Raw genomic sequence first — 23,725 nt, 5'->3', positions numbered from 1 at the left:
AAGCGCTCCAGGTCGTTGAGCAAAGCACTTCGAGTGGCCCCTGTCACCGCACACTCCTGCGCTGATTCACGTCTCGCAGCACGCTCCGTGTCCTGCTGCACGTCACACAGCCCGGCACCTGGAGCGGGGCCAATCCCCAGAAACAGGATTTTTTTTCCCCTTTTTTTTTCTTTTTTTCCTTTTTTTTCCCTTCTCAGAGCCTTCTCCCAGCGCTGTGTCCCTGTCCCTTGCCGGGACATTTCTCCTAGACGCTTTGCGTGGTGGTGAAGCATCTTCCCGACATCCCAGCCCGGCGGCTGCGGGAGGGGATGGGGAAGGAGGAGAACAGCAGCATCTCCGCCTGTGCCCGGCGCGGCCGCAGGTGGCCGGGGTGACCCTGCCACGCTGGGCACTGACTGTCGTCGCCTCTTGGTCGTGGCACGACACACGGGGGACATAAAACATAGGTGGGGTGCTGGGGAGACCCTATAGGGCCGCTCCTTCGGGAAAAAAGGTCATTTTGGGGGGCGTTGTGGGTGCCCCAAAGCCACTCCGGGGCCCTCGGGGCGAGCAGGGGGATATTTTGGAAACCCGCTGAGCTGGCAGCATTGAGAGCACCTCAATCCAGCACTCACGGGCTGCCAGGGAAAAGGATTTCGGGGACTATCGCTGGAAGCAAAATGCTGGGGACGCCCCACACCACCCAGACCCACAGCGGTGCCCTGGGGGCGTTAGGGGACGCGTGGTGCCGCTGCCTCCTCTTCCTCGCCGGGACACCTTCATGTGCAGGGCTGGGTGAGGCGGCGAAACCCCTGTCCCTGCGGGCTCGGCTCGGGGACAGCAGCACCCGGGGCCGCGCCGGGCTGAGCCGTGCCCGCGGGGCGCTGCGGGGACAGCTCCGTGCAGCAGGGACCCAGCCGCATCCCCGGAGAGCAGCCTGGCGCGGGGACCTCTCCCCTCGGGTTGCCCAAGGCTTTACGAGAAGGAAACCTGCGAAAAGCGGGAGGGAGCGGCAGCAGCAGCACAGCCCCGGCAGGGCCGATGCACCTGGGCAAGCACCGCCGGTGTGGCTAACGCCCACCGTCGGGGCGGCAGCGAGGCTGCCCGGCACCGCCCTGCGGCAAAGAAATTGTTCGACGGGCGCCCAGCACGCCGGTATTTCTATTCCCCGGGTGCAGGAAGGGGCGAGGGGGTCCCCCAAGGGCCACGTTTGCTCCCCTCCAAAAGGCGAGGAGCACAAGGGGAGCCCACCCGGCAGCCTCCCCGGCGGGGCTGGCCAAGTGACCAGGAGGGCCTGGGACAAGGGACAGGGAGAGGGACCTCGGAGGAGGGAAGCAGCACCGCTCGCCCTCGCTGCCTCTCGCTGGAGGCTCCCCGAGGATGCTGTGCACTCCCCGAGTCCCCCTTTCAGCTTCAACTTCAGCCCCCGGCTGTGCGCCCACCGTGGACCTGCTTTGGGCACCGTTTTGTCCCCAGGGGCTGGGAGACCCGTCCCGACTGCGAGTACCCGTTGTGGAACCACAGGTGGAACGGGGCGAGCAGCAGCGAAGCCCAAAGGGCAGCAGAACCACAAGTCTCGGGGGCCAGGTGTGTGGCCCTTTCGGTCCAGAGCCTTCTGAAGCACTTCCAAACCCATTTGGTTTGGGTATAACCCAGGAAAATGAACCCTCTTAGAGCTAAGGTAAGGCCCCAGATGTCCTGGTAAGGCCACAGGGACACAATAGGGCAAATAAAGAGTATGACTTTTTTTCTTTTTTTCGCTGGATTATGAAACGCACCGGCTGCTATTGTGACTCTTTGGGCTCTTTCAGAGGTACACTTTTTGGTGCAGAAGGGAAGCAGGAGTCTTTTAAAAGACTAACCCTGTCAAAGCTGCCCCGACACCTGTACGAATGCCATTTTGGCAGGAAAGGAGAACGAACACAAAGCAATCCCTGATTTCAAACGGCACTCGGGCTAATTGAAAACACAGCATCTCCTCCCTCCCGTTTCCCGTTAAAACAGCCATTTACCGCATTGCACCCCCGGGGGGGCTGCCTGCCTTTTTTTTTACACCCCCCCAACGCACCGAGGGGGAGGCGAGCGGCCCCACGGCCACCAGCGCAGCCCCCCCACCCCCGTCCACGCGTGGCCGCTGGCACCGGGAGGGCGCAGAGGCTCCCGAGCCCTCCGCCGGTGCCTTGCCAAGAGATGAGGGCTGCGGGGAGCCCTCCCCGTCCCCCTCCACCACGGGAGGGCCATAAATAAGGCGGGGACGAGGCGCTCCCCCCTCGGCGCCGCTCGTGGGGCGAGCGCTGCGCCGTGGGGAGGAGAGGAGGCACCTGCAGCCGGGGTCGGGCTCCCCTCGGCGCTGGTACCTGGGCGCCTGGCTGGTAATGCAGCGTAAAGAGCCTCCTTTCAGGCTCTTTCAAGGCGAGATCGCGGAGGTCAGCGAGCCTACAAACCCCCCTCTGTCGGCCGCACGGCCCGGGGTGCCAGCGCGGCAAGCTGGAGAGCAGGCGCAGCCCATGGGAATCCCAACACTTGTGCCGGCGGCGGGCGGCGGGCGGGGGGCGGAGGGAGGGCTCCCCCGGCCCGCCTTTCTCCCCCGCTCCCCCGCCCCGAGGAGCCGCTGAATGTAACAAATGAGCTGCAATCGATCTGCGGGCACGGGGGAAAATCAAATTATATGGTGCGGCCGGCGAGGTGCGGCCGGGCGGCTCGCTCCCCGCCGGCTGCCGCTGCTCCGCTCCAGCATCCCCCGGCTTTCCTCCTCTCCATCCTCCATCCTTCCTCCTCCCCATCCTCCATCTTTCCTCCTCTCCATCCTCCATCCTTCCACCTCTCCATCCCTCATCCTTCCTCCTCTCCATCCTCCATCCTTCCTCCCCCCCATCCTTCATCCTTCCTCCTCTCCATCCCCGACCTTCCTCCCCCCCATCCTTCATCCTTCCTCCTCCCCATCCCCTGCCTTCCTCCTCTCCAACCCCTCAGCGCTGCCCACCCTTGCCCTGCTCCCCCTGGGTTGCCTCCGGGACCACCTGCCCGTGCCCGGGGGTGTCTCCCGGGGCTCTCCGAGTCCCCAGGAACCCATCCCAGCCCCCCCGGAGCCTCCCGGCCCCGCCGTCGGTGCGAGCACCCCCGCCCCGTCGGGCAGCCGGGGGCGCCGCGCCCGCCGCCGCCTGGGAGGGCAGCACCTGCCGGGGGGGCGAGAGGAGGGGTTTGGCAGCGAGCTCGTACCTGAGCCCCCCTTTTTTTATTATTATTTTCTGCCCCCAGACGTGCCCGAGCCGGGCCCGAGCAGCCCGTTCTGCTTGGGAAAAAAAAAACCTCGGCCGAGCCCGGCGTTTGTCTGCGGCAAAGCTGCCGTCCATGGGAATCTCGCCACTTGTGCCGCCCGCAGCCGGGAGGGGGCTGTGCTGCCTTTACAAAAAGAGACACAATTAAGCAAAATGCTCAATGAACATTATAAATGATGTGCAATCGCCTCGCAGATTGCTTAGCAAATCAGATTATATGGTTGCCCACGGATGATTTCCATGCGCTTTAAAACGCAAACAGGTACTTTCTGATTTTGTTTTCTGTCATCCCCCTTCCCCTTTTTTTTGACCAAAAAAAAAAAAAAAGTGCTTTAAACGTTGCGGAGAAATGCCACACGCTGAAAGGCGGCTGTGTGAATATTCACGTTCTCCTTTGTTCGCCCCTGGATTTCACAATAGCCTGGGGAGGGCACGTCCACTGCGCTCTTGTAAATTTACCAACCCCTGACTAAAACCGCCAGGCACCTGCTTGGCAGAGCACAAAGCTGCCCTACGTTTCCACCAACAATTTACTGTTTCGTCGGCTTCTAAATCGGCCTGACAACAGAGGGGCGCAACGCTAGCTTCGTTTACAGCAGGGGGGGCGGCCGAGCTCGGGGACATTTCGGGAAGGAGCCCCGCGCACGGCGGCGCTCCGAGGGGGGAAAGGGTCCCTGCGGAAGACCCTGGCCGCACTGCCCTCTCCTCTCCTTCCCTCTCCTGCTGCAGGATCCCCCAGCTGAGGACCTGCACAGGACGGCCGCCGTGCCTGCAGGAGGGTTTGCTGACAACAAAGCAAAGCAGGTGACGACGGAAAATGCGAAGCGGGTGAGCAGGGGAAGCGCAGGCTCCACGCTGTAACGTGTGAAGCCAGGCTCCCCGGCATCAGCTGGAAGGAGGCACGGTGGCTGGGCTTCACTTTTCTTATTCCTGACGATTTCTCCAGGCTGAGCCCTGTCCCAATGGATGATAGGATATTTTTCCATTCCTGTAAACTACCACTGTCTGTTCCACAAGTATATCAAGCACTAAATTAAGTAGAATTAAGTTTTTCCTCTCATCGCTCCCCTTTGTGGGCCAGAGACTCTTTCAGTTCTCTAATTTCCTCCCTCACTTATGATCATTTGTTCTTGTGCAAGTGTGGGGTCCCATTAAGAAACCCATACTCTGCGCCCACAGGACGTCCCTTAGGTTTATTTACAGTTTCCATGTTCCTTCCTGGCTCTCATCTAGACAAGGTAAGAAAACCATACTCAGTACTAGACAGATTTAAATCACCTTTCCCTGACCTTTCCTAAGATCTTCTGGGACAATCAGATCTGTAGTTTTACGCATTTGTCCATGAGAGCCCTCACAGCTCCTTGGAGAATGCCATCAGCCCTTGCCTTTCTGCCAACAACCCTCGTGTACCACGAGCGTAATACTTACTTTTGCCATGGCCATGTTCCTTCAGTGGCTTATAGCCACTTGGTCATTAACTAGTGCCCCAAGGTCTTTTTTTTCTTCTCTATCTGGCAAGGATTACAGACACCGCAGCCCTCGTACATGTTCTTATCACACACCCAGGGTGCATGACCTCAGTACTGGATTTACTTTCTTCTTTGTCATCCTGCTACTCACAGCCATAGACTTCCCCCTGATGATTTTTTCAGGACTCCTCAGCTCTGAGATGCCCTTCCTGCTCTGTGACTTTGTCAGATGTTGTTAGCAGATTCCTTCTTCTGTTCTGAAAGTGTTCAAGAAAATTTTCCATTGACTCCATACGACCAAAGAGGTGACTACCCTGGGCCATGGCATGGGTCCATCCAGTCCCCTCACCTCTCTGTGACTGTGCCAAGAGCTCAGGGACTTCTTTTTTGCAGAGACTGCTTCTGTGTGACTAAGAGCTCTTAACAGAGCTCTTTCTCTTCTGGGAATTTGTCTAATGGCTGTTAGAACTTAAGCAGCACGTAGTTTTAATACAATTATTAGGTCCTGCTCAGTAGAGCTGAGTTTTGAATGGCTGATTCCTGTTTTGGAAGCAGGTACAAGGCTTAGAGGTGCAGGTAGAGCCTAAAAAGGCCTAAAAGCACCTGAGGGGTTCCCATTCCTCCGGATTCTCTCATCAGCGAGTGTGGCACCCCACCAGTGTGGCTCCTGAGGAAGCGTCCTACACAGGTGATGATTTGTTGAATAGTCTTGGCTGTAAGTAGACATGGAAACTATCCTGATGACTTTTAGCTACGAAGACCTGCCTTGGTCGTTGAGTTCAAAGAAAGGATTTCCAGTGGAGATCCCTCCGTCTCCACTTCTAGGTGCAGTGAGGTTCTTCTCCAGCCCAGAGGTAGGTGCCTTCAATTCCCTGGCTCCTTGCTGAGCCCGCTGGCTCTCTCTTGCATTCTTTGTTGATCACCTGCCTCTCACCATCCCGGGAGCCTTGGGGCTGGGTGCCCAGCACCTACAATTCAGGCATTGCAAAACCACATCTCTGCATCCATTTAGCCCTGAGGCTTTTATCATTGTGGCCAATTATTAACCAAGCCAGGGACATGAAAAACATCTACACGAGGAGATGCTGCATTTTCTTTGGAAGTTGTCCACACATTAATTGTGCTGTTTACCTCGCCTGGCACCTCTTCTCCTCTGCCCACCTTCTGGTAGGCAAGGGAGAGCATTGTTCACCCCTCTCTCGAAGCACCTTTCTCATCATGAGGATTGCTATCGTGTCACCTCGCAATGATCTCTTTCTGAGACGAAGCAAGCTCCCTTCCCTTCAGAGTGTATTTTTTAAACATCTTAACAGTTTTTGCTGTTCTCTGCTGTTTTTCCCTAGCTTTTCTTCAAATGTCCAAACTGGACACTGTACTTAAGCTAAGCCTCAGCAGTGCCAAGTAGAGCAGAATAATTACCTCAGTGTTTTACCCAAGACACTGCTGCTAATATATCCCCAAACAGCATTTGTTTTTCTGCATGAGTTTTATTTAGCTTTACCCACTGTGTGGCTCACTACAGCCAGTCAAACCATCCCGGCAGTATTGCTGCCTTATCAGTTCTTCCCCATTTCACAACCCATGCATTTGGTCTGTCTTTTGTTTTAAAACTGCATTTCGTATTTGTCTTTATCACACTCAGGCTTATTGATTTCAGACAGGCTCTCCAATCTGTGAAGATCAATTCGAGTCCTGATCCTGTTCTCCAAATCAACCTTTCCCGGCCTGTCCCAGCCAGCGCTCCCAGGAGTTGCATTATGTGCTCCCTTTTCCAGCAATTTACTGTCAAAAACACTGGGGCCACAACAGATGCATGCAGGACCCCACTTGGTACGTCCAGCTTTGACAGTGAACCACGGCTCAGTGCTCCCATATGATTCAAACAAGATGTGCTCATTCTAATCCCTATTTCATTTAGATCTCATTACACAATTTTGTTTATAAGAAGAGCAAGTCTTTTGACGCTAACAAAGTCAACACACATCACATCTACCCCTTTACACACTTGGCTAGTTAGTCCTTCAAATAAGGACACTGAATTAATTTGAAGTGATATGTTCTTGATTAATCCCTTTTGATATGTGCTACTGCCTTCTTATCGCTTATGTGCTTACAAATTGATTAATAATTGACTCTCATTATCATGGTTATGCTGATAGATTTACACTTCCCAGGATCCTCTTCTTTGCTCTTTTTTTGGGATTGTAAACACATGCTTCTGGCATCAATGTCCTGTGGGACCTCAAGCAAGTGACTTAGGGTGTCAGTCATTACTGCCTATAACTTCAGTCACTCAAAAGCTGGACATGAATTAGGAGACAGATTCAGGTCCTTACACACAGGAATATGACACACACGGTCCATCATCACGTTAAATACTATACAGCATCCAAGACATTTCCCGAGGCTCACAGATAGGACACAGGACCCACCTTTCTGGAAGCTCAGCTGGAGGCTGTGCATACCTGAGAGAATTAAAAATGGGATAGGACATGTGTTAAAGTGACTGAATCCCTCAGTTGTTCATTAAGAGTCAAGGAAAAAAAATAATGGCTGTAACAAAACACCTTCAGTAGGGAACTTTCTTTAGCTGGAGTCATTTGGGCTTTGGAGGTGCCACTTCTTTTTCCTAGGTAATACAAGGAGCCAAAAGTTTTTAGCTTCAGGTTAGAGGTCTCATATTTAGCCAGCTGCATGTTTTACAAGGCATTGTGACATTTAAAGGTTCAAATGCCCAGTAAAAGCTTTGTATTATCTAAGTGCCTAACTTGCAGACTGGCCCATGTTTATTCTCTGATTTTCAGTACTACTCAAGATACACAGGGCAGAAAGTTAGTACTGAAATCTGGAGTACCTTCTTTACACACTTATCGCTCTCTAACAATAATCAAGAGAATCTGCACTGATTAAACGTTAGTTTGGGTGTTTCTGTTCATTGAGAAGAATCCAGATTTTTATAATTCAGCCCTATCTATTAAGTGCAGAAAAACAGACTTTTGACTCACAGGGTGTTGTGAAGTAACCACATGAAAGCTTACAAGGCACTCAGATCTACGGTAACACAACCACGTGTACCCAAGGCAGAAGGTTTTGATGTACCCCTTAGTAAAGAATGCAAAACTGGAAACTCCCCTGTGCTGCCCATAGCCCCAAAATGTATTATGACCTTCCACGAGATCTACAGATAGGTCACTGATGTCCATGAATTAAGAGAACATAAAACATCAAATTGGGTAACAACTGCCTCCTATTTGTTACTGAGATGCTCAAGATCTCTTCCGGACATCATGAGTCCCAAGGGTTCATGACCACCACAAACCCATGGGTTTGAGCTGCATGCATGCACTCATGCTCATCTCATGTGCAAGATCTCTATGATGAATTGTAACTAAACAAACAAGTGTTTGTGCCTTTATCTGCAAGCTGTCCAAAATGTGCAGGAATAATTCCACTGCCAGTTACATATGGGCTGTTTGATTTAATCCATGCCTCCATCGGCTTCCACATCAGTAGATCCACAAGGAGTTATCATCTAACAGTTCAGATCCAAATGAGCTGCTGCAGTTTCCCACCCCAGCATGAGGACTGAACCCGAATTACCCTAGGCCACCTGTCCCTGCTCACCACTGCAATGTACAGTAGAGGGATTTAGCCCTTATTTGTAATCTTTTGTCTGCAGCGTTGTTGTTTGGGTGGGGCTGCACCTGTTCGTGGGGAGTGGGAATCCCTTAATTAACACTGTGGGGCTGGGCAGCGAGAGCAAAGGCTTAGGGGAATGCGTGTGAATCCAGTGCCCTCTTTATGCCATGCCAACTTCAAATCCTCTGCTGGCCTTTATGGCTCAGCTCCTGCATTCCCAGGACTTCTGCTTGGTATTTCACACAAGGGATTTTCCGTTCTTTAGAAGGTAGAGATGCTGCCTCCCTATATTTTGGATTCTAGGGGTCTGCAATTGTTCAGGAATAGCTGTTGAAGGACAATAATAGATTTTACGATGTACTTTTGGCTATGGCATCACCAGTTCTTCCCTGCAACCAAAAGCAAATTGAGTTCATACAGTGAGCATGTCTCCAGTGCTTTGAAGTGTCATGTTAGGAAATACAGCCTGAGCCATAAAGTTGATCCAGGTTATACATGCTACTGAATGCTCACAGATGATGCAGCCCCAATTTCTTCCCTCACTAATCCCAGTTACCTACTAAACCTCTCATCCATGTCACTTCATTTTGGTGACCCCTCATTCCCTCCCTCACCCCTCCTGGACTCCTCTCTGTCCTTGACACTCAACCTCCCAGTGCCCAGAGCTGCCACCTCCTTTTGCTAGCCATGCCATTCCCTCCTCTCTCTCCTTGCTCAGGCTCTGCCTTTTTCAAGTCAAATGTTGTCGTCTGCCACCAAAATGCCAGCAGATAAAATGCAGAGGCTGTGGGAACTCTCCTCTGTTTATCACCAGAGACTTCTGAAGATGGGAAGGCAGACTGCAAGTAAATTCATGCCTAGACCTTGCAGTCCTGGGCTGAACTGTGCTCTGTTAGAAGGAAACCATGGTGTACTTGGCTGGCAAACTCTAGCAAGCTTCTTTTACGTGTGAATAGAGACATACCCAAACCTCACAATGCACCCAGTTTATTCTAGCCATCATATTAAATGTACTCTTTTTCCTGGTCAGCTCTCCACCTGCCACTTCTGGTGATTCCTTGGAAACTGAGGCTTTGTTTCTAAGGTGCAGAGCGGAAAGGAGCACGCCAATTTTCAAGTGGTCAGTAAACATCACACTTTATTTGGGAGAGGTTTAAAAGAGCCTTTAGCTTCACGTCCCTTCCTCAGGGGATAGAAGCCAGAGCTGCAGGCGGGTTTTCCAGCTGAAGTCCGTGAAGCCCTGAGGATCTTCTCTTGTGCTAAAGGGACTGTATGAGCGGCAGGCTTGTGAGGCAGCTCAGCCACTTGCAAACCTGCTATTATGTATTTAAAAAACACACTTATTTTCCTGGCATTTTCAGCCCCCACCAGCCAAAGCTGCTGCCTCTGGGCGCAGGCCTCGCTGGTCGCCCTCAGGAAATGGCGCATTTCTGGCGGGCAGCCAGGGAAGCATGGAAAATGTGGCCGAGGTTTTGGGCACAAAACCCACATTTTGGTCCCGGGTTTGCCACGGCTCCGGGCTCCCTGCACATCGCCGTGCTGCCCTACGGGCCCGGCGGCTCTCGCCCCGTTACCGGCCCCGGCAGCGCCGCGGCCCGGGCTCGGTTCTCTGCCGCCATCTCGCGACGCCGAGCGGGAGGGCGGCGGGCTGGGATGGCGCTCGGCCCCGCCGCCCTGCCGGCCCCGGGGAGCCCTCGGGAGGTGCTGAGGCTCCTCGTGAGGGCCCGGAGGGGTTGGAGGTGCCGTACAACACATCATTCCCCTTGAGCAGGGTGACACGGGTGCCCTGGGCCTGCTACCTTTGCTCCTTGCTGCAGGACATAGCACCCGTACTCCCCTCTCCAAACTTAACCCAAATCACATTGTCCGCCCTTGGCAGCGTGCAACTGAGGATCCGACACCCATACCTTCTTTGAACCTGTCCTAATAACCATGAAGATAAACAGGGTCGAGAGCCAGCTGTAGGGAGTTTATGCGGCAAATGAGAGGTTCAGATATAAGATTGATAGCAATTAGATTGCCACCTGCTATCTCTTTAATCCGTATCCTGGATTTTTAATTGGGGGGGAAGGGTGGGCTCTTGGCACATGAATACATAAGGACTATCTTAAAAGGCACAAAACATTAGGATTGCATCCCTGTCATCACAAGTGGGGCTGCCCCAGTTTTTAGTTTTAGCTTCTACTGTGAATTTTGGTCCGATTTTTCAACAGTTTTGCCTTGAGCCTTCTAGGATTTCTGTACTCTAGACTCCTATACATAAGTTTATTTATTTACTTATGTATTTTGCAAATGCAGATGATTTCATTTTAGGTTTGGCCAGCTCTCTCCCAGTTTGGCTTCCTGACAACCTTCTGCCGTCAAGTGGCCTGCATTCATTTGCATTGTGTGTGATTTTCAGCAGGTCCCTATCCGAGGCCTATTCCTTCTGGCTGTTACCCAGGTGAGCAGTCCTACTGCAGTCAGCGCGATAATAGCTTCCAGTAATTGGTACTTCCACAGGTTTGCAGGGTCAGGGCTTGCTTCTTCCCCCGCTTTGGATAGCTCTAATCTGCTTTCAAGTCATGCTTCATCAGAAAAAGGGAATGCCAAGAATTTTGAAAGGTTTGCTATCAGGTTCCACAAAGGGATATGCTTGGGAGAAACATGTTGATTTTGTTGGAGAGATACATAAAATAGACTATGATTTGCATAAGGAGCTACTGAGAGGGGAACTGAATGAGGGGCTGAGGGAAAGGTTTTCATTGACTTCAAAGAGTATTGGATCAAATCCACACTGAGCATCTGCAACTTCCTTTGATACAACAACAAACTGAAGATAACAAGCCTCTTCTCTCCATACACGCCGTACCTAAGGAATTATGTGGAAAAAGACTTTGAGACTGGCACCAGCGAGTTTCAGAAGAGAAAGTAGGTCTGTATAATCTATTCGGGAGAAGCTGTAGTTTCTAAGTGATCTAGGGTTGCAGCAGGTCTGTCTGAAAGCAAACATACCCTAGAGGTCACTGCAGAGCAGCCATCAGTCACTCTGCGTTCTGAGCGAAAATTGTCAGATTATTCTGGAATATAAAACTAAATTAAAAAAAAAAAAAAAAAAAAGTATTTTCATGTAACCCTGAGTAGTCACTGTTCATCCCTCTCCAAAACCATACAACTATATGCTATACCTCCACAAAGCAGGTTCACAAAACCTTATCCCATCATCTTTCTCATCGAGAACACCACCTTCTTTGTGCTATACCCTCCACTTCATACTCCTACTTACTCCCTATGCAACACCTCACCCCATGAGGTCTTCCTGCTGTGGTGCAACCCAGCCTCAACATCATCATCATGCCTGCATCACACCTCCCCAGCACCCACAAGCTGCTGCTCCACCATGGTCCCAACAAAAGGTTTAATTTGTCCTTTTCCAGCCAGTAGGTTAGTTCTTATAGCAGATAGGTCCCTGCAGGTCATCACAGGTAGAACTGAACCCTTCTGTTTGGCTGTAGTAACTTTGGAGGAAGTGGTTAAGGGCTTAGTTAAATTCCACTGAAAAGTGGAGGAGTTTTGCTATGTCTCTTTGGAGTGGTTCATTTGCTGTCTGTGCTGTAGGCAACACTTTTATCAGCACTTTCCGCCTATTCTTGAGGCAGGTGTACAGCAATAAGGTGAAACCTTGCAGAAAAGAAGACAAATTGGGGCAGGGGTGATAGAAATAAGAAGAGCAATGGGGCCAAAGTAATAAGCCATCACAAACATTTCTACAGGCCTTTTCAACTGTGGATTTCAAACAATTTGCCAGAGTTAAAAGAATAAGCCTCTCAGCAGTGCTCATAAGTCCGAAATACATGCCGTTTCTTTCACCTACTGCTTAACTGCTGTCACCCCTGAATTCTGTGTCCTGAATTAGGACACAGAAGCTGTTCATTGCTCAAGGCAACAACGCCTGGCAATTTAGGGTGTGAGAGGCTAACTCAAACTGTAAGACAAGGCAGCATTTAGAGTCTAGAGTTGGCCAGGCCACTGCCTTACAAAAAGAGCCATGGATCTTTAAAACCAAGTGGTCAGGCCCTCAGTTTGACGTCCTAGCTGATAAAACAGGAAAGGTGAAAGCAGGGGCAGAACCAATCTTTTAACAGCTGGCTATAGGAGAAGACAAATTTGTAAACTGAAAGAGGGACAAAGAAAAAACATTTACCCCCTGCTTTTAATAGAGATTCATTCATAAAAGTAAAGTGAAGGCTACAAGGTCATAGAAAGTTACATGTGATCAGTTTTTGGAAAATGCTCTTCTTACAGACCAAGCCCAGAGGCAGCGGCTATTTGGACTATTGCCAAGGAGAAGTGTCATGGAGGCCCTTTTTTTTTCCTTCTCTGGGGGGCTAAGGAAACTCCAGCTAGACATATTGTACATGACAAGGTTTAATGACCTTTGTTCATAATGGACCCAAGCGTGAATACCCAAGTGCATTCAGGAGAGGCCCAGGACTAAGAGGTAATGTAAAGCCTAAAATAGAGAGTGAAGATTTTCTGGATTGGGAATAGGGTCATTCCTGGGGCAGTGGATGTGTGAGGGGTTCATTTTGCACCTGGTATTCTGATTAACAGTGCGGTCAATCTCCTAAATTTCTCAAGCATGAACACCTGCTTCTAGTTCTGTTCAGATCCTGGACCTTCATAAGACTTTCTCCTTCAGCAATCCAAGAAAATGCAGTGGTATCCCATGGCTCAATCAGAGCTGTCCCCAGGAGACTGTCACCTCAGGGAGGAGAGACCTCAGCTCACCCATTCCTGAGAGCTCGCTGCGACCTCTTTGCCTGCCATCTTCTACGTGCTTTCAGTCCACTGTCCATATCCTCATTCTTTAGCACTGACTCCTGGAAAGGAAAGCAGTTGTGCTGACAAACTGTGCATGCAGGGAAGGCAAGCTGGGTGAGCACATCTGATGCTGCTTCCCCAGAGCCTTCAGGCCACCCCCAGCACACGCAGGTAGCTGCTGGCTCAGGTGGGCACACAGCTGGTGTCCGATCATCTCTCTGGCACCAGGAGGAGCAGACTGGGGGAGCCAGGAGGGCTCAGGCGCAAGGCGAGTGCAGTCTGGAAAGCCAGCATCAGGGGGATATTACAAAGGGATTTCTGGGGAGGAGAGAGGAAGGATACCACAGAGCAAAGGGAAGCCGGAGGGAGGGTGAGGGGGGAGGAGAGGGAGAGAGAAGACAGTATAAGGGAGGATAATAATGAGCATGAGTTTCTTTTTCTTCTGCCCAGTGGCAAGCTGCCAATCCCTTCCAAACACATTCCTCTGCGCTACTAAAACCAATCCCCATGGACACACCTGCCTTGAGACAAATTCTTTCAGTCTTGAAAAAATCTGGGCACTTCTTCAATAAAGAGCTTTGCTTTTAAACTACTTTGCCTTTGTGAATTTTGGCAGCAGCTCACACTTGGAGAGCTTTTGAGAACCCTTTCTGTAATCAGATTTCCCTGCCCTGCCGCAGGGACTGCAGGCGAGTCACTTCCCACAGCTGTCCCTCAGCTTCCTATTCTGTGACATGTGGCTCACCACTGCCTCAAAGGGCTGCGGCGAGGCATCATTTGTGTGTAAAGAGCTGTGAAATCCATGAGGCTGATGGGGTGCTGAGCATTACACGGCATGCTGTGAGCGTAGTGTTACCACAGCTCATGGCTTGGGTACAGTAGGAGGTGGGACGGGCACAGGAGCATGGCTGGAAAACACTTGGCTGTCCAAAAAGTGCAAAAAGTCACCAAGTGAATGGAGTGAGAGGCAGTTCGGTTGTGTGCTGGCAGGACTCATTTCCACACAGCAGGGCCAAGGTTGAAGATCAGGACATACCAGCACATGAGTACTAAGCCCTCACCATCTTGCTTGAAACCGCAAAACAGAGCAAAACCCAAACAGAGGCTTTCTCAGTTCCTTCTCAGGCACCAACCACATACAAACTGGCTCCTGAGCCATCTCATGCTGAGATGCTCGTTCTGGGATGGCAAAATGCTATTTTTCTCTGAGAAAAGTCTTCCTTCTGGTGCACTTCTGACCAGAATCTGACCAGGGTGTCAACAAGCTTGAAGGACAAGCCAAATGGATTGCAGCATGGTGCCACAGGAAGGAGCATCCCTACAGTCCTGTGGGTACATGGCTAAAATATTGGACATTTCTGGTGAAAGGAGGGTGAAGCTGCTAGTAATACATGAGTAACTTGCTCCTTCCCTCCCAATCTTCCCTCTGTGCTCACAAAGAAAGCCATTCTGCCTCCCAGACAAAGAGGTTACTGTTAGCAAGCTGCTTTGCACCATTTCTATCTAAATCTGGCATGGAATATAAGAACATCAGTTCATTTTAGGCTGCATGGCAGTACGCGGCACAGCCAGAGACTACAACTGCCTGTTTCCTAACCAAGCCTGTGCCACCATTGCTCTGAAAAAGAGCGCAAGCATTGCTCTTTGTGTGCCAACATTGCCCTAATTTGGTTTAGCTCTGGTTTTAATACCATAGCTAGAAAAATGTGTGCTATTTTTACTTCCTCTCTTTCAATAATTCACTCCTCAAAAAACTATCAAAAGAAGTTTTAGAAAAAGTAGGGTCTGAAGATCAGGATGACATTAGGAGGCAAAGTCTGATTCTGGCTTGGCTGCAAATTTAATTTGTAGTCTTGAGCAAGTCAATTAAATTATTCTTATTGAGCCTTCCCTCAGCAAAATGGAGAACAATTACTTGCTTGTAGAGATGTTACAAAGACCGAGAAAGGCTTGGAATAGTTTATTTAAGATGTTAAAATCTCCTCAGAATTATGTAGAAACATAAATTAGGGTATGTAAAAAGGTTATTTAAGACACAATGGGAGAAAAATTATCATCACTGAAACTAATTAATGCAATAGCAATGTTGAAAGACTTCTCACACGTAAAGAATGGCACGCTGACTTAAAATCACCTGGTAGAGTATATTCATATCAGAGAAGCAACTGTTCTTTATTTGCTTTGGTGGAACAAAGTCAGTGCAGATGCACAAGGTACAACTCTTGTGGCCTATGACACTCTTTAGTAGCGTCTTCTATTATTATCATTCATTTATGCCCTCCAGAGGGACCTGAGAGGTGGGCCTGCACGAACCTCATGAGGTTCAACAAGGCCAAGCACAAAAGTCCTGCATCTGAGTCAAGCACAAATACTGGCTGGGTGGAGAATGAATTGAGAGCTGCCCTGAGGAGAAGGACCTGGTGGTGTTGGTCGGTGAGAAGCTCAACATGAGCCAGCAGTGTGCACTTGCAGCCCAGAAAGCCAGACGTACCCTGGGCTGCATCAAAAGCAGCGTGGCCAGCAGGGCGAGGGAGGGGATTCTGCCCCTCTGCTCTGCTCTTGTGAGACCCTACCTGGAGTGCTGTGTTCAGCTCTGGGGCCCCAGCACAGGAAGGATGTGGAGCTGTTAGAGCAGGTTCAGAGGAGGGCCACGAGGATGATCAGAGGGCTGGAGCACCTCTCCTATGAACACAGGCTGAGGGAGTTGGGGTTGTTCAGCCTGGAGAAGAGAAGGCTCCAGGGAGACCTTACAGCGGCCTGCCAGTACCTAAAGGGGGCTACAGGAAAGCTGGGGAGGGACTCTGTGTCAGGGGCTGTGGTGATACAGGACTCTTTCCTCAGGCCATTTTGCTGTATGAGAGAGGAGGCTTCAGCTGCCCAGCTCAAACAGCCAGTTGCCTACCATGATGTTCAGAGGCGAAAGGTAATTGCTGTCTGGGCTCAGGCAAGCTTCTCCACTCAGTCATAGTTATGAACTTGCCTGTTCACTATGAGGTGGTCTCTGCCAACCATTCATATCCCAGGTGCTGAACTGAGGGCAGTTTGCATGCAAGTCTGTGGCATTTCCTCTTTCATCCTCAGAAGGTGTCAGTGAGATCTAGTGTCTGCGGGGACAGATAAGAAATGTTTATTTTGCCAGTTCCCATACTAGTTATGCTGATCTAAAAGAGAACCCTTTTCATCACAAAATGACTGTGCACGTCTTAAGGAAAGCGTAGGGAAATTTAAAACCACTGTCAGCACCCTGATGTAAACCCACCCAGATGAAACAAAACTCCACATTAACAAGCGACAGGAGGTATCCAGCTCCACTCCACGCTGCTATCTGCAGCCACAAAGAGCACTCTAGCTTGGTATCCCTCCCAAAAACTCAACACTTGGGCAGGTGCTGTCTGATCTACCAGCACCTGGCTGAACAGAGGAGTCCAGCTAGCTCTGATGACAACCTACCCGTAACCATCTCCAACACTACATCAGACATCAGACCAGTAGCAGCATCTATTCGCACTGCTTCATACCTCTGAGGACCTCTGTGCAATTTTGTTTTAGGCTGGCTGTGGTTATAACAGTGCCCATATGATGTTTGTATATGAGTTATGAAATTGTAGAGTTCTCCCTTAGAAAGCACCAGGAGAATGAAAAACTGCAAAGCTCCAAGACACAAGATTAAGAGCAAAAGTAATAGAGCTCTGCTTTCTAAAGACATTGAACACTTTTAAGAATACACCAGGCCACAGAAGTCTAAGTAAATGAACACACCCTTTTTATTACTGAGGCAACCGAACCAGGGAGAATGGAAACAGCCTGTTATAGGTGAAGCCAAATGAGATGTTGCCTGGTAACTCTCAGCAGGGAGGCATTTAAACCCAGCCAGTTTCATGAAGCTGATGTTCTGACTCAGAGATGATTTTCTCTGAAAAAAATAAATAAATAAATCTGAAAGCAGGAAAGCTCAATTTAACAAGCATATGATTTATTTTCCTGTTACAGAAAACCATGGTGATAATGCTTGGAGGAATTCAAAAGTATTTACAAACTTATAAAAGGAAGAACAGACTAGGCATGTTTTCAACAAAAGGATCACTTTACTGAACATGTTTTTTGATGTTGCTTATTTCCCCAAATACAGAAAACTTCACATTATTTTTTTATTTTTATTTTCAGATTCTGAAACTCCCAAGTGATAAGAGAAGTTTGGAGATATTACACAGATCATTATGTTATTATAGTATTATTTCTGTAAAAGGAAGTCCCAAGACCAAAGTCTACTTCATCCCTGCTATTGGACAGAGAATCAAAGTCATTGATTTAAAAGAAGAAAGACTCCATGTCTCCACTGGTTGGTTCCATTTCCTGGAACAGTTTTAAATAGGGTCTCCTTCAGGACTTTGGCTTTTATGGATTCCCAGAAAAGTCATTGACTTGGGTAAAGGTCTCTTGCATCAGGGGAAACTAAGCCTCAAAACTGATTTGGATGTTCATGTTATTTTCAGTTTCATTTAGGAAGATTTGATGATTTTATAGAAGTAAAAGCTCTGGCATGATCTGTCGATGTGCAACTGTGTTCCTGGGTGCCACAACTACTGTTCAGCATAGGCAAAGTCCAGTTTAGGAGAGCATTTCACTTGAAAGGTCTCCAGACAGTTAATGATGATATAAATGTGAACTATTGAATAGATTTTTGTAAATTAAAAAAAAACAAAAACAAAAAAAAAAAAAAACAAAAAAAACAACAAAAAAAAACATAAATAGATCAACACACCACACTAACGATGAAAGGCAAGCTGCCAAAGAGCTGTCATAAAAATGTGTATTTTATCAACCCCAATAGTAGCTAGAAAGCAAAGTTGCAACAGTGTAGTTGCAAAAATTTGAGTTCTGTTAAAAGCATGTTTTTCATAATCCTGTTGTATGAGCAGTGACAAGAAGATCTATGAGCCACAGAGATCCACTTCTTACTGACATGAGCTCAGTCTGAAGCTTAATGAAACACTGTTGGTACAGATCCTCTGCCCAGGAGGTGTGGGACCATTATCAAAGACATGGCCTAGATGGCCGTAGCATTGCAAGAGAAACAACCATCTTCAGCTTCCCAGGCACACATCTCCCTCCAGCCTCAAGAAGATGGTGTTGTAGTTTGTACAGAGCTGCTCCGTGATTGAGGCTGAGCACTGGAGGTGGAAGGAGGGGAGAGACAGCTCCCTCACCTCTCCTTGTCAGCAGTACAAACATTCCCAAAAGGACCTCCTTTCACAGGATGAATCTACAACCAGATTATGACTCACAGGAAAAACCCTCAGTTCACAGATCTTAGCGACAGGATGATCTTCTAAGAAGGAGAGCAAAGCAGATACAGAGAGTGTCTGAAGATCTTTGTCTGTAGGATGGACACTGAACATATAAATAGACTGGAAAGGACAGAAAAGATAAACCCATTGGGGGGTGGGTCGGTTTGTGATCAATTCAAAGATCTGTATGCAGATAATCAAAGCAATGCTTTAAGGACCTACAAGTGTATCTTTTTAGAGCAACATTCATATCTGTGCACCTCAAGGAGGTGAAGAGCATGGCTGATTAGCAGGTAGACAGTGGACAGCATGGATAATGGAGACCTACCCGAAGACCTCTGGCACCGAACACAGGAGGTGGATGGACCAGGAGTGCCCGTGAGTAGCATTTAAAGATAGGGCAGCATGAACCAAATGTGGGGTATTAACGACAGTGTGGAGCCAAATCTTGGACACCACATAAAACACAGAGGCTAACATATGAGAATGTAAAGGGTAGATACACAAGTGGAGATCGTAATGCATAACAGAGTTCATAACACAATACAAGGAACTGGTTACGTGCTTATAAAGGAGGTCTGTAATTAGGATATAATTTGTTACACTTGGTAGCAATGATACTCCAACAGTTACTTGACCATACTGTTATGCTGGTACCTATTGTGCTGTCCTGGATGAAGATGAACCCACTGGTGAGATGGGTGGGTGGGTGAGTCTTTGGGAGAGGTAAGGCTAGAAATACATTCTGAAGTAATCACTTGTGGCCAGTGGGTAAATGTCTGACCCCAAACAAACATGTCCCAGAAGACAAATTCAAAATATTTTAATGCCAGATAGTATAGGAAAAAAATGGGAGGATCTAAAAGTCTCAATATATAATGACAATTACAAGTTAATTGAGACACTTGCTGTAGGTGCCTCTCATGGGTCAACTGAGGATCCCCCCTCACACTTCTTCCAAAATTACCAAAATGGGAAATTTCCAAAAATGGGAAAAAAATATACCCTGAATAGCTGTCAGGGGTTCATTATAAAGTTGGAAACAAACAAACAAACAAACAAATAAACTAAACCACCACAAAAATGGGAATGATTGAAGGGACTGGCCCTTTCCAGTCTAGGAGAGAGATGACTGAGGGAGTCGAAGCGGTGGCCACAGAAGGGGAACTTCTCTGAAGGAAGAGAACCCCTGGAAGGCAGCTGTGAGGATGCAGGGAGCATCAAGGCTGTTCAGGGCAAATAGTCGTAAGCTCATAGTGCTGCAAAGCAAACCTAGTTTTCTCCCCAGTGCCTGAGCAGCAGTAGGAAGACCCGAGCATTGCACCTCATTACCCAGTGAGGATGTGGAGTCTCCATCACTGCAGAATTTGTGAATGGCTTAAGCAAACATTTGGTAGGTCTGAATTAGGAAGCAGTGACCCTGTGACTGGGCGAATGGGTGGACTGAATCTCAGAGTACCTTCTGTTGTCTGTTGGCACACACTGAAGGTCACTGGAGGGCCTCTGAATAAATTATCTGTCCAAATGTCATCGCATAGCTATACTGGAATAACTACACTCCCCCCAGTCACGTCATTTTCTTCATCCAAAACCAACTGTATGTGTTTGTTACCTAGAAATCTACTCATGTATTTCATACCAAGAAGTGAGACTGAAGATTTCCAATGATACTGCAATCTCTGTATTTAGGTGGATTCATTAACACAAAGAAAAGCTATCTGTTAAGATTTGTGTCCCCAGGTATCACCACCAAAATGAACATACCTGTATGCAGACAACTTCAGTTCTAGCTGATCTCAGTGATCTATCTGGTCATCTCACGGTACTGGTATTACTTTCAGCTCTGTCTCAAGTACCATAAGCCTTGGAAAGCGATGGCCATCCAGTCCCAGAACCATACTTCTTTTCTGAACCACAGCAGAAAACAGATATTTATGTTAATTAAGAACAGAGATATAACAAAAACATCTGTTTTTAATAAGAACATCAGCTTCTTTCCTCATCCCTGTCTTGTAAGACTATTAATAATATTTGGCACTGTAGACGTTTTCTCACTGGCACCAAACTGTGCTAGAACCTCTTTTCCAAAGGGAATTATTGATCAGTCCACAATGGGAGCTTTTGCCTCCCCATTTCTATTTCACCAATAGTCTGGCACTTTATAAAGTTTGTTAAAAAAGTGGTTTCCACTAACTAGACACATTGACAGCTCAACTACACCTGTAAAGCTATAGTTTAAGGCCTGGCACAATACAACACAACCTCAGAGAGCAGAGTTTAGAAGAAGAAATGACATGTAAGACAAAACCAGAGTGAGGATGGAAAAGGGCTGGGTTGGCTCACCAAAGCAGCTTCTTGGGTGATGGTGGCTTCTGCATGCAGTCAGCAGTGCCACCGTCAGCCAAGCAAGCTGGTAAATCAGTCAGCAAGAGCCTCACTCAAAACTTCAACCAACCAATGAAAAATTAATGACAGCACAAAGATCTGCTTTTCCCAAGAGATGACCACAGCCATCAGAAAAAGTATGGTAGGTTGTTCCCTTGTGGGTGCCTCCTTTTAATATACAGGATTGCCAGTGCTCCTTAGTTGCATATTAAAACTTCGAGTGTGTTGTAAATAGGATCAGAAAACATTTGGGGGTTTTAACACAGAGAAATGTGAACATCCCGGGAATTACAAGTGAAGAATTCTTCACTTCTTGCTAGCGTAGGGTGACTTAGAGGGACTTAGAGACAGAAATGAAGGCAGACTCGCATGTGGGTCCTTTCCATGATTCTATTCAGGGATATACTGTAAAGTTTAAAAACCTCATAGCACAGGGCTTTCTGGTTATGCGATGCCTTCCTTGTCACTGTTAGGACAAACCAGGTTGCCCATGCTCAGCCTCTGTCCCCCTTTCACAAACGCCAGGCTCTTACTGGCACCTAGTGGTGGACGGAGGCACCAACACCAGCCACGAGCCTTGCTGTCATTAAGGCGATGATTGCATTATTGAATGTATGATTTAAAGCAAAATATCCAGTTAAAAGAGCCATGTGCATTTTTCTGCGATATTAGTATCACGAAGAAAAATCTGAGAATCTTCCTTGCAATACATTTTAGAGAGACATGATAAACAAGATGGCCCAAAAGCTTAAATAAAAAAAAAAAATCTAACCCAAAGCTCGGTGTTACAGCTTCAGAATGCATTTTATAATTAACTGTATGTGGCTTTCTCGGAGCAATGTAACTATGGAGATGAAAGAAGATTTGCAAACAGAGAATGACCAAAGGCTAGTGTTTGCGTGGGCTGTTGCTCAGTCTGTTACGTTAATCCATGAAGACAGGTGAGAAATGCACTCCTACCTCCTCCCCCTCCATAAACCAGGGAGAAATAAGACACAGAAGCAGGCAGCACCAAAGCAAACACACTGTGCAGATTCTCCTTTCTCCTGAGAGGGTACCTAGAGGTCCAGGCCCATTTCTTTCCAGCTTTCTGCCATCCATGCTACAAAACCTCTCAAACACCATGCCCGCCAGGCACAGGCCCCCAGAGAGTCACCTGGGCGAGCACAAATGCCCATACAGCACTTCTGAATCTCCCTGACATGTACCTGTGCAATTTCCTTTCTATTTTCAACAGATTTCAACAGGAATTCTTCGTTTACAGACACGAGGATCCTTCTGCTCATCCAGACATGGGGAAGACGTACCAGGTTCCTCCCTGAAACCCTGCAGAGCCAGGAGAGGTCTTTCTGCTGTAACACTGTGTGGGTTTTGCTTCTGACCCCGACTGACTCTGTCCCTTACACGCCGCCCACAATACTTGAATTTATTGTAGATGTTTTCCACTGCTAAAGGATCAATCTTCTGAGCTGTTAAACCAGCTCTCCGCAGAAATGGTCTCTGTGTGGTTTTACTAACAGTAATATCACTTAGATTCCTTAATAGAAACATTTTAGTACCCCAAAATATTGCTGTTCAAGATCATATTTGTCCTTTGAAGTATTTCACCACTTAATTTATGGATAAATGGACTTTCCCTAAACATATGCATTAGATTAGCCTTCGACACACCATTCCGCCAGCACATGTCATTTACTTTGATCCCTATTTCAGTCGTCCTGGATGGAATCCAGATAATTCTAAAAAGTGCTTTTTGCTGTATGAATCTCAGCTGTAGGTTTATGGTTCGCTGAGGGTTTAAGATTTCATTAAAGCACCACAATTTGCTATCTATAAAGGTTAGGGGTTTGTTGCATGTATTTCTAACTCTTTCAAATGAATATTTGGTAGCAGAAGGTAATAAATTATGGCATAAGTATATACACAACCATGTATACTTTGAAAGAGAGGAGGAAATGCTTTACATTTACCTGTAGCTAATGACCTAATGCATTGGAAAAAGAAAGGACATTTTTAATGCACTAGGAAATAAATGTGATGAATGAATCTCTTATCAAACACCTTTTTATTTTTTTCCTTTGTGATTGTTAGTGTCCTTCACAACATAATACATTCATGGAAAAAAAGTATTTTCTGACCATTTTGCACATTTAATCATTTTCAATTTCCTTAAAAGGTTTTTTCTTTTTTCTTGTTGTTGTTGTAGTTGCTTTTTTGTTGCTTCTCCCCCCCACCCCCGTATCAGTCTTTAAGGATTTGCATTATTTTATGCTTTAAACAAAAGTACCTATATTCTCTGAGAGCTAGATATTACAAAAAGCAGCATGACTGTTTGGTTATATTGTTGTTTTGTTATTAGTTTAGCAGCAGAAGCAATTCCCTTCAGTGCTCACCTCTCTTCGTGTCTGCCTGTCAATATCCATTGTCTAACACAAAGATTGCCTAAATTGAAGGAACATTTGAAGGTATTGAAGGAACTCTTCCACAGCTGAGCAATTTTAAATTTCTCTAATTTATCTGAATTTTCCATAGGTACTTTTTGGTTTTGTATTTCTCCTTAGAATATTCTGCAATGCTGCACTAGCTTCTGAAATCAAAAAATGTTTATTACCGACCTCCTAAAGAAAAACAGACATTACAGCAAATATTCATATGTATAACAACAGCTTCCTGTACTTGGCCAAAGGAAAACTAACCGTTCACAGTTATCTCCAATTTTACCAATTAATTGCTTAGTTCAAGTTTATCTTTAAGACAGCCATTTTAATACAGTTTTCCCCCCTCTTATTACCCAGGTATCTTGTCCCTCAGCTTTCCACTTGAAATTCTGATCTCTGATGCATCCTTTAAGGTAAAAATAAAAAAGATGACACACACAAAAAAG

General features: G+C 47.6%; 1 protein-coding gene across 1 annotated transcript; it reads right to left on the bottom strand.

Annotated features, from left to right (window-relative positions):
• Positions 1-17,032: 17,032 nt before the first annotated feature.
• MSRB2 (methionine sulfoxide reductase B2) lies at positions 17,033-21,966 on the bottom strand. The gene is given in 4 exon segments (XM_072033969.1): positions 17,033-18,250; positions 18,376-18,431; positions 20,221-20,363; positions 21,900-21,966. Coding segments are annotated over 4 exon segments (393 nt in total). The 3' UTR covers positions 17,033-18,123.
• Between the last annotated feature and the right edge of the window lie 1,759 nt (positions 21,967-23,725).

The sequence above is a fragment of the Anas platyrhynchos genome, chromosome 2, assembly GCF_047663525.1.
Source record: "Anas platyrhynchos isolate ZD024472 breed Pekin duck chromosome 2, IASCAAS_PekinDuck_T2T, whole genome shotgun sequence".
In the NCBI taxonomy this organism is placed as follows: domain Eukaryota; kingdom Metazoa; phylum Chordata; class Aves; order Anseriformes; family Anatidae; genus Anas; species Anas platyrhynchos.
Note: the sequence above shows the minus strand (reverse complement) of the source record. Positions and strands in the feature narration are given on the sequence as shown.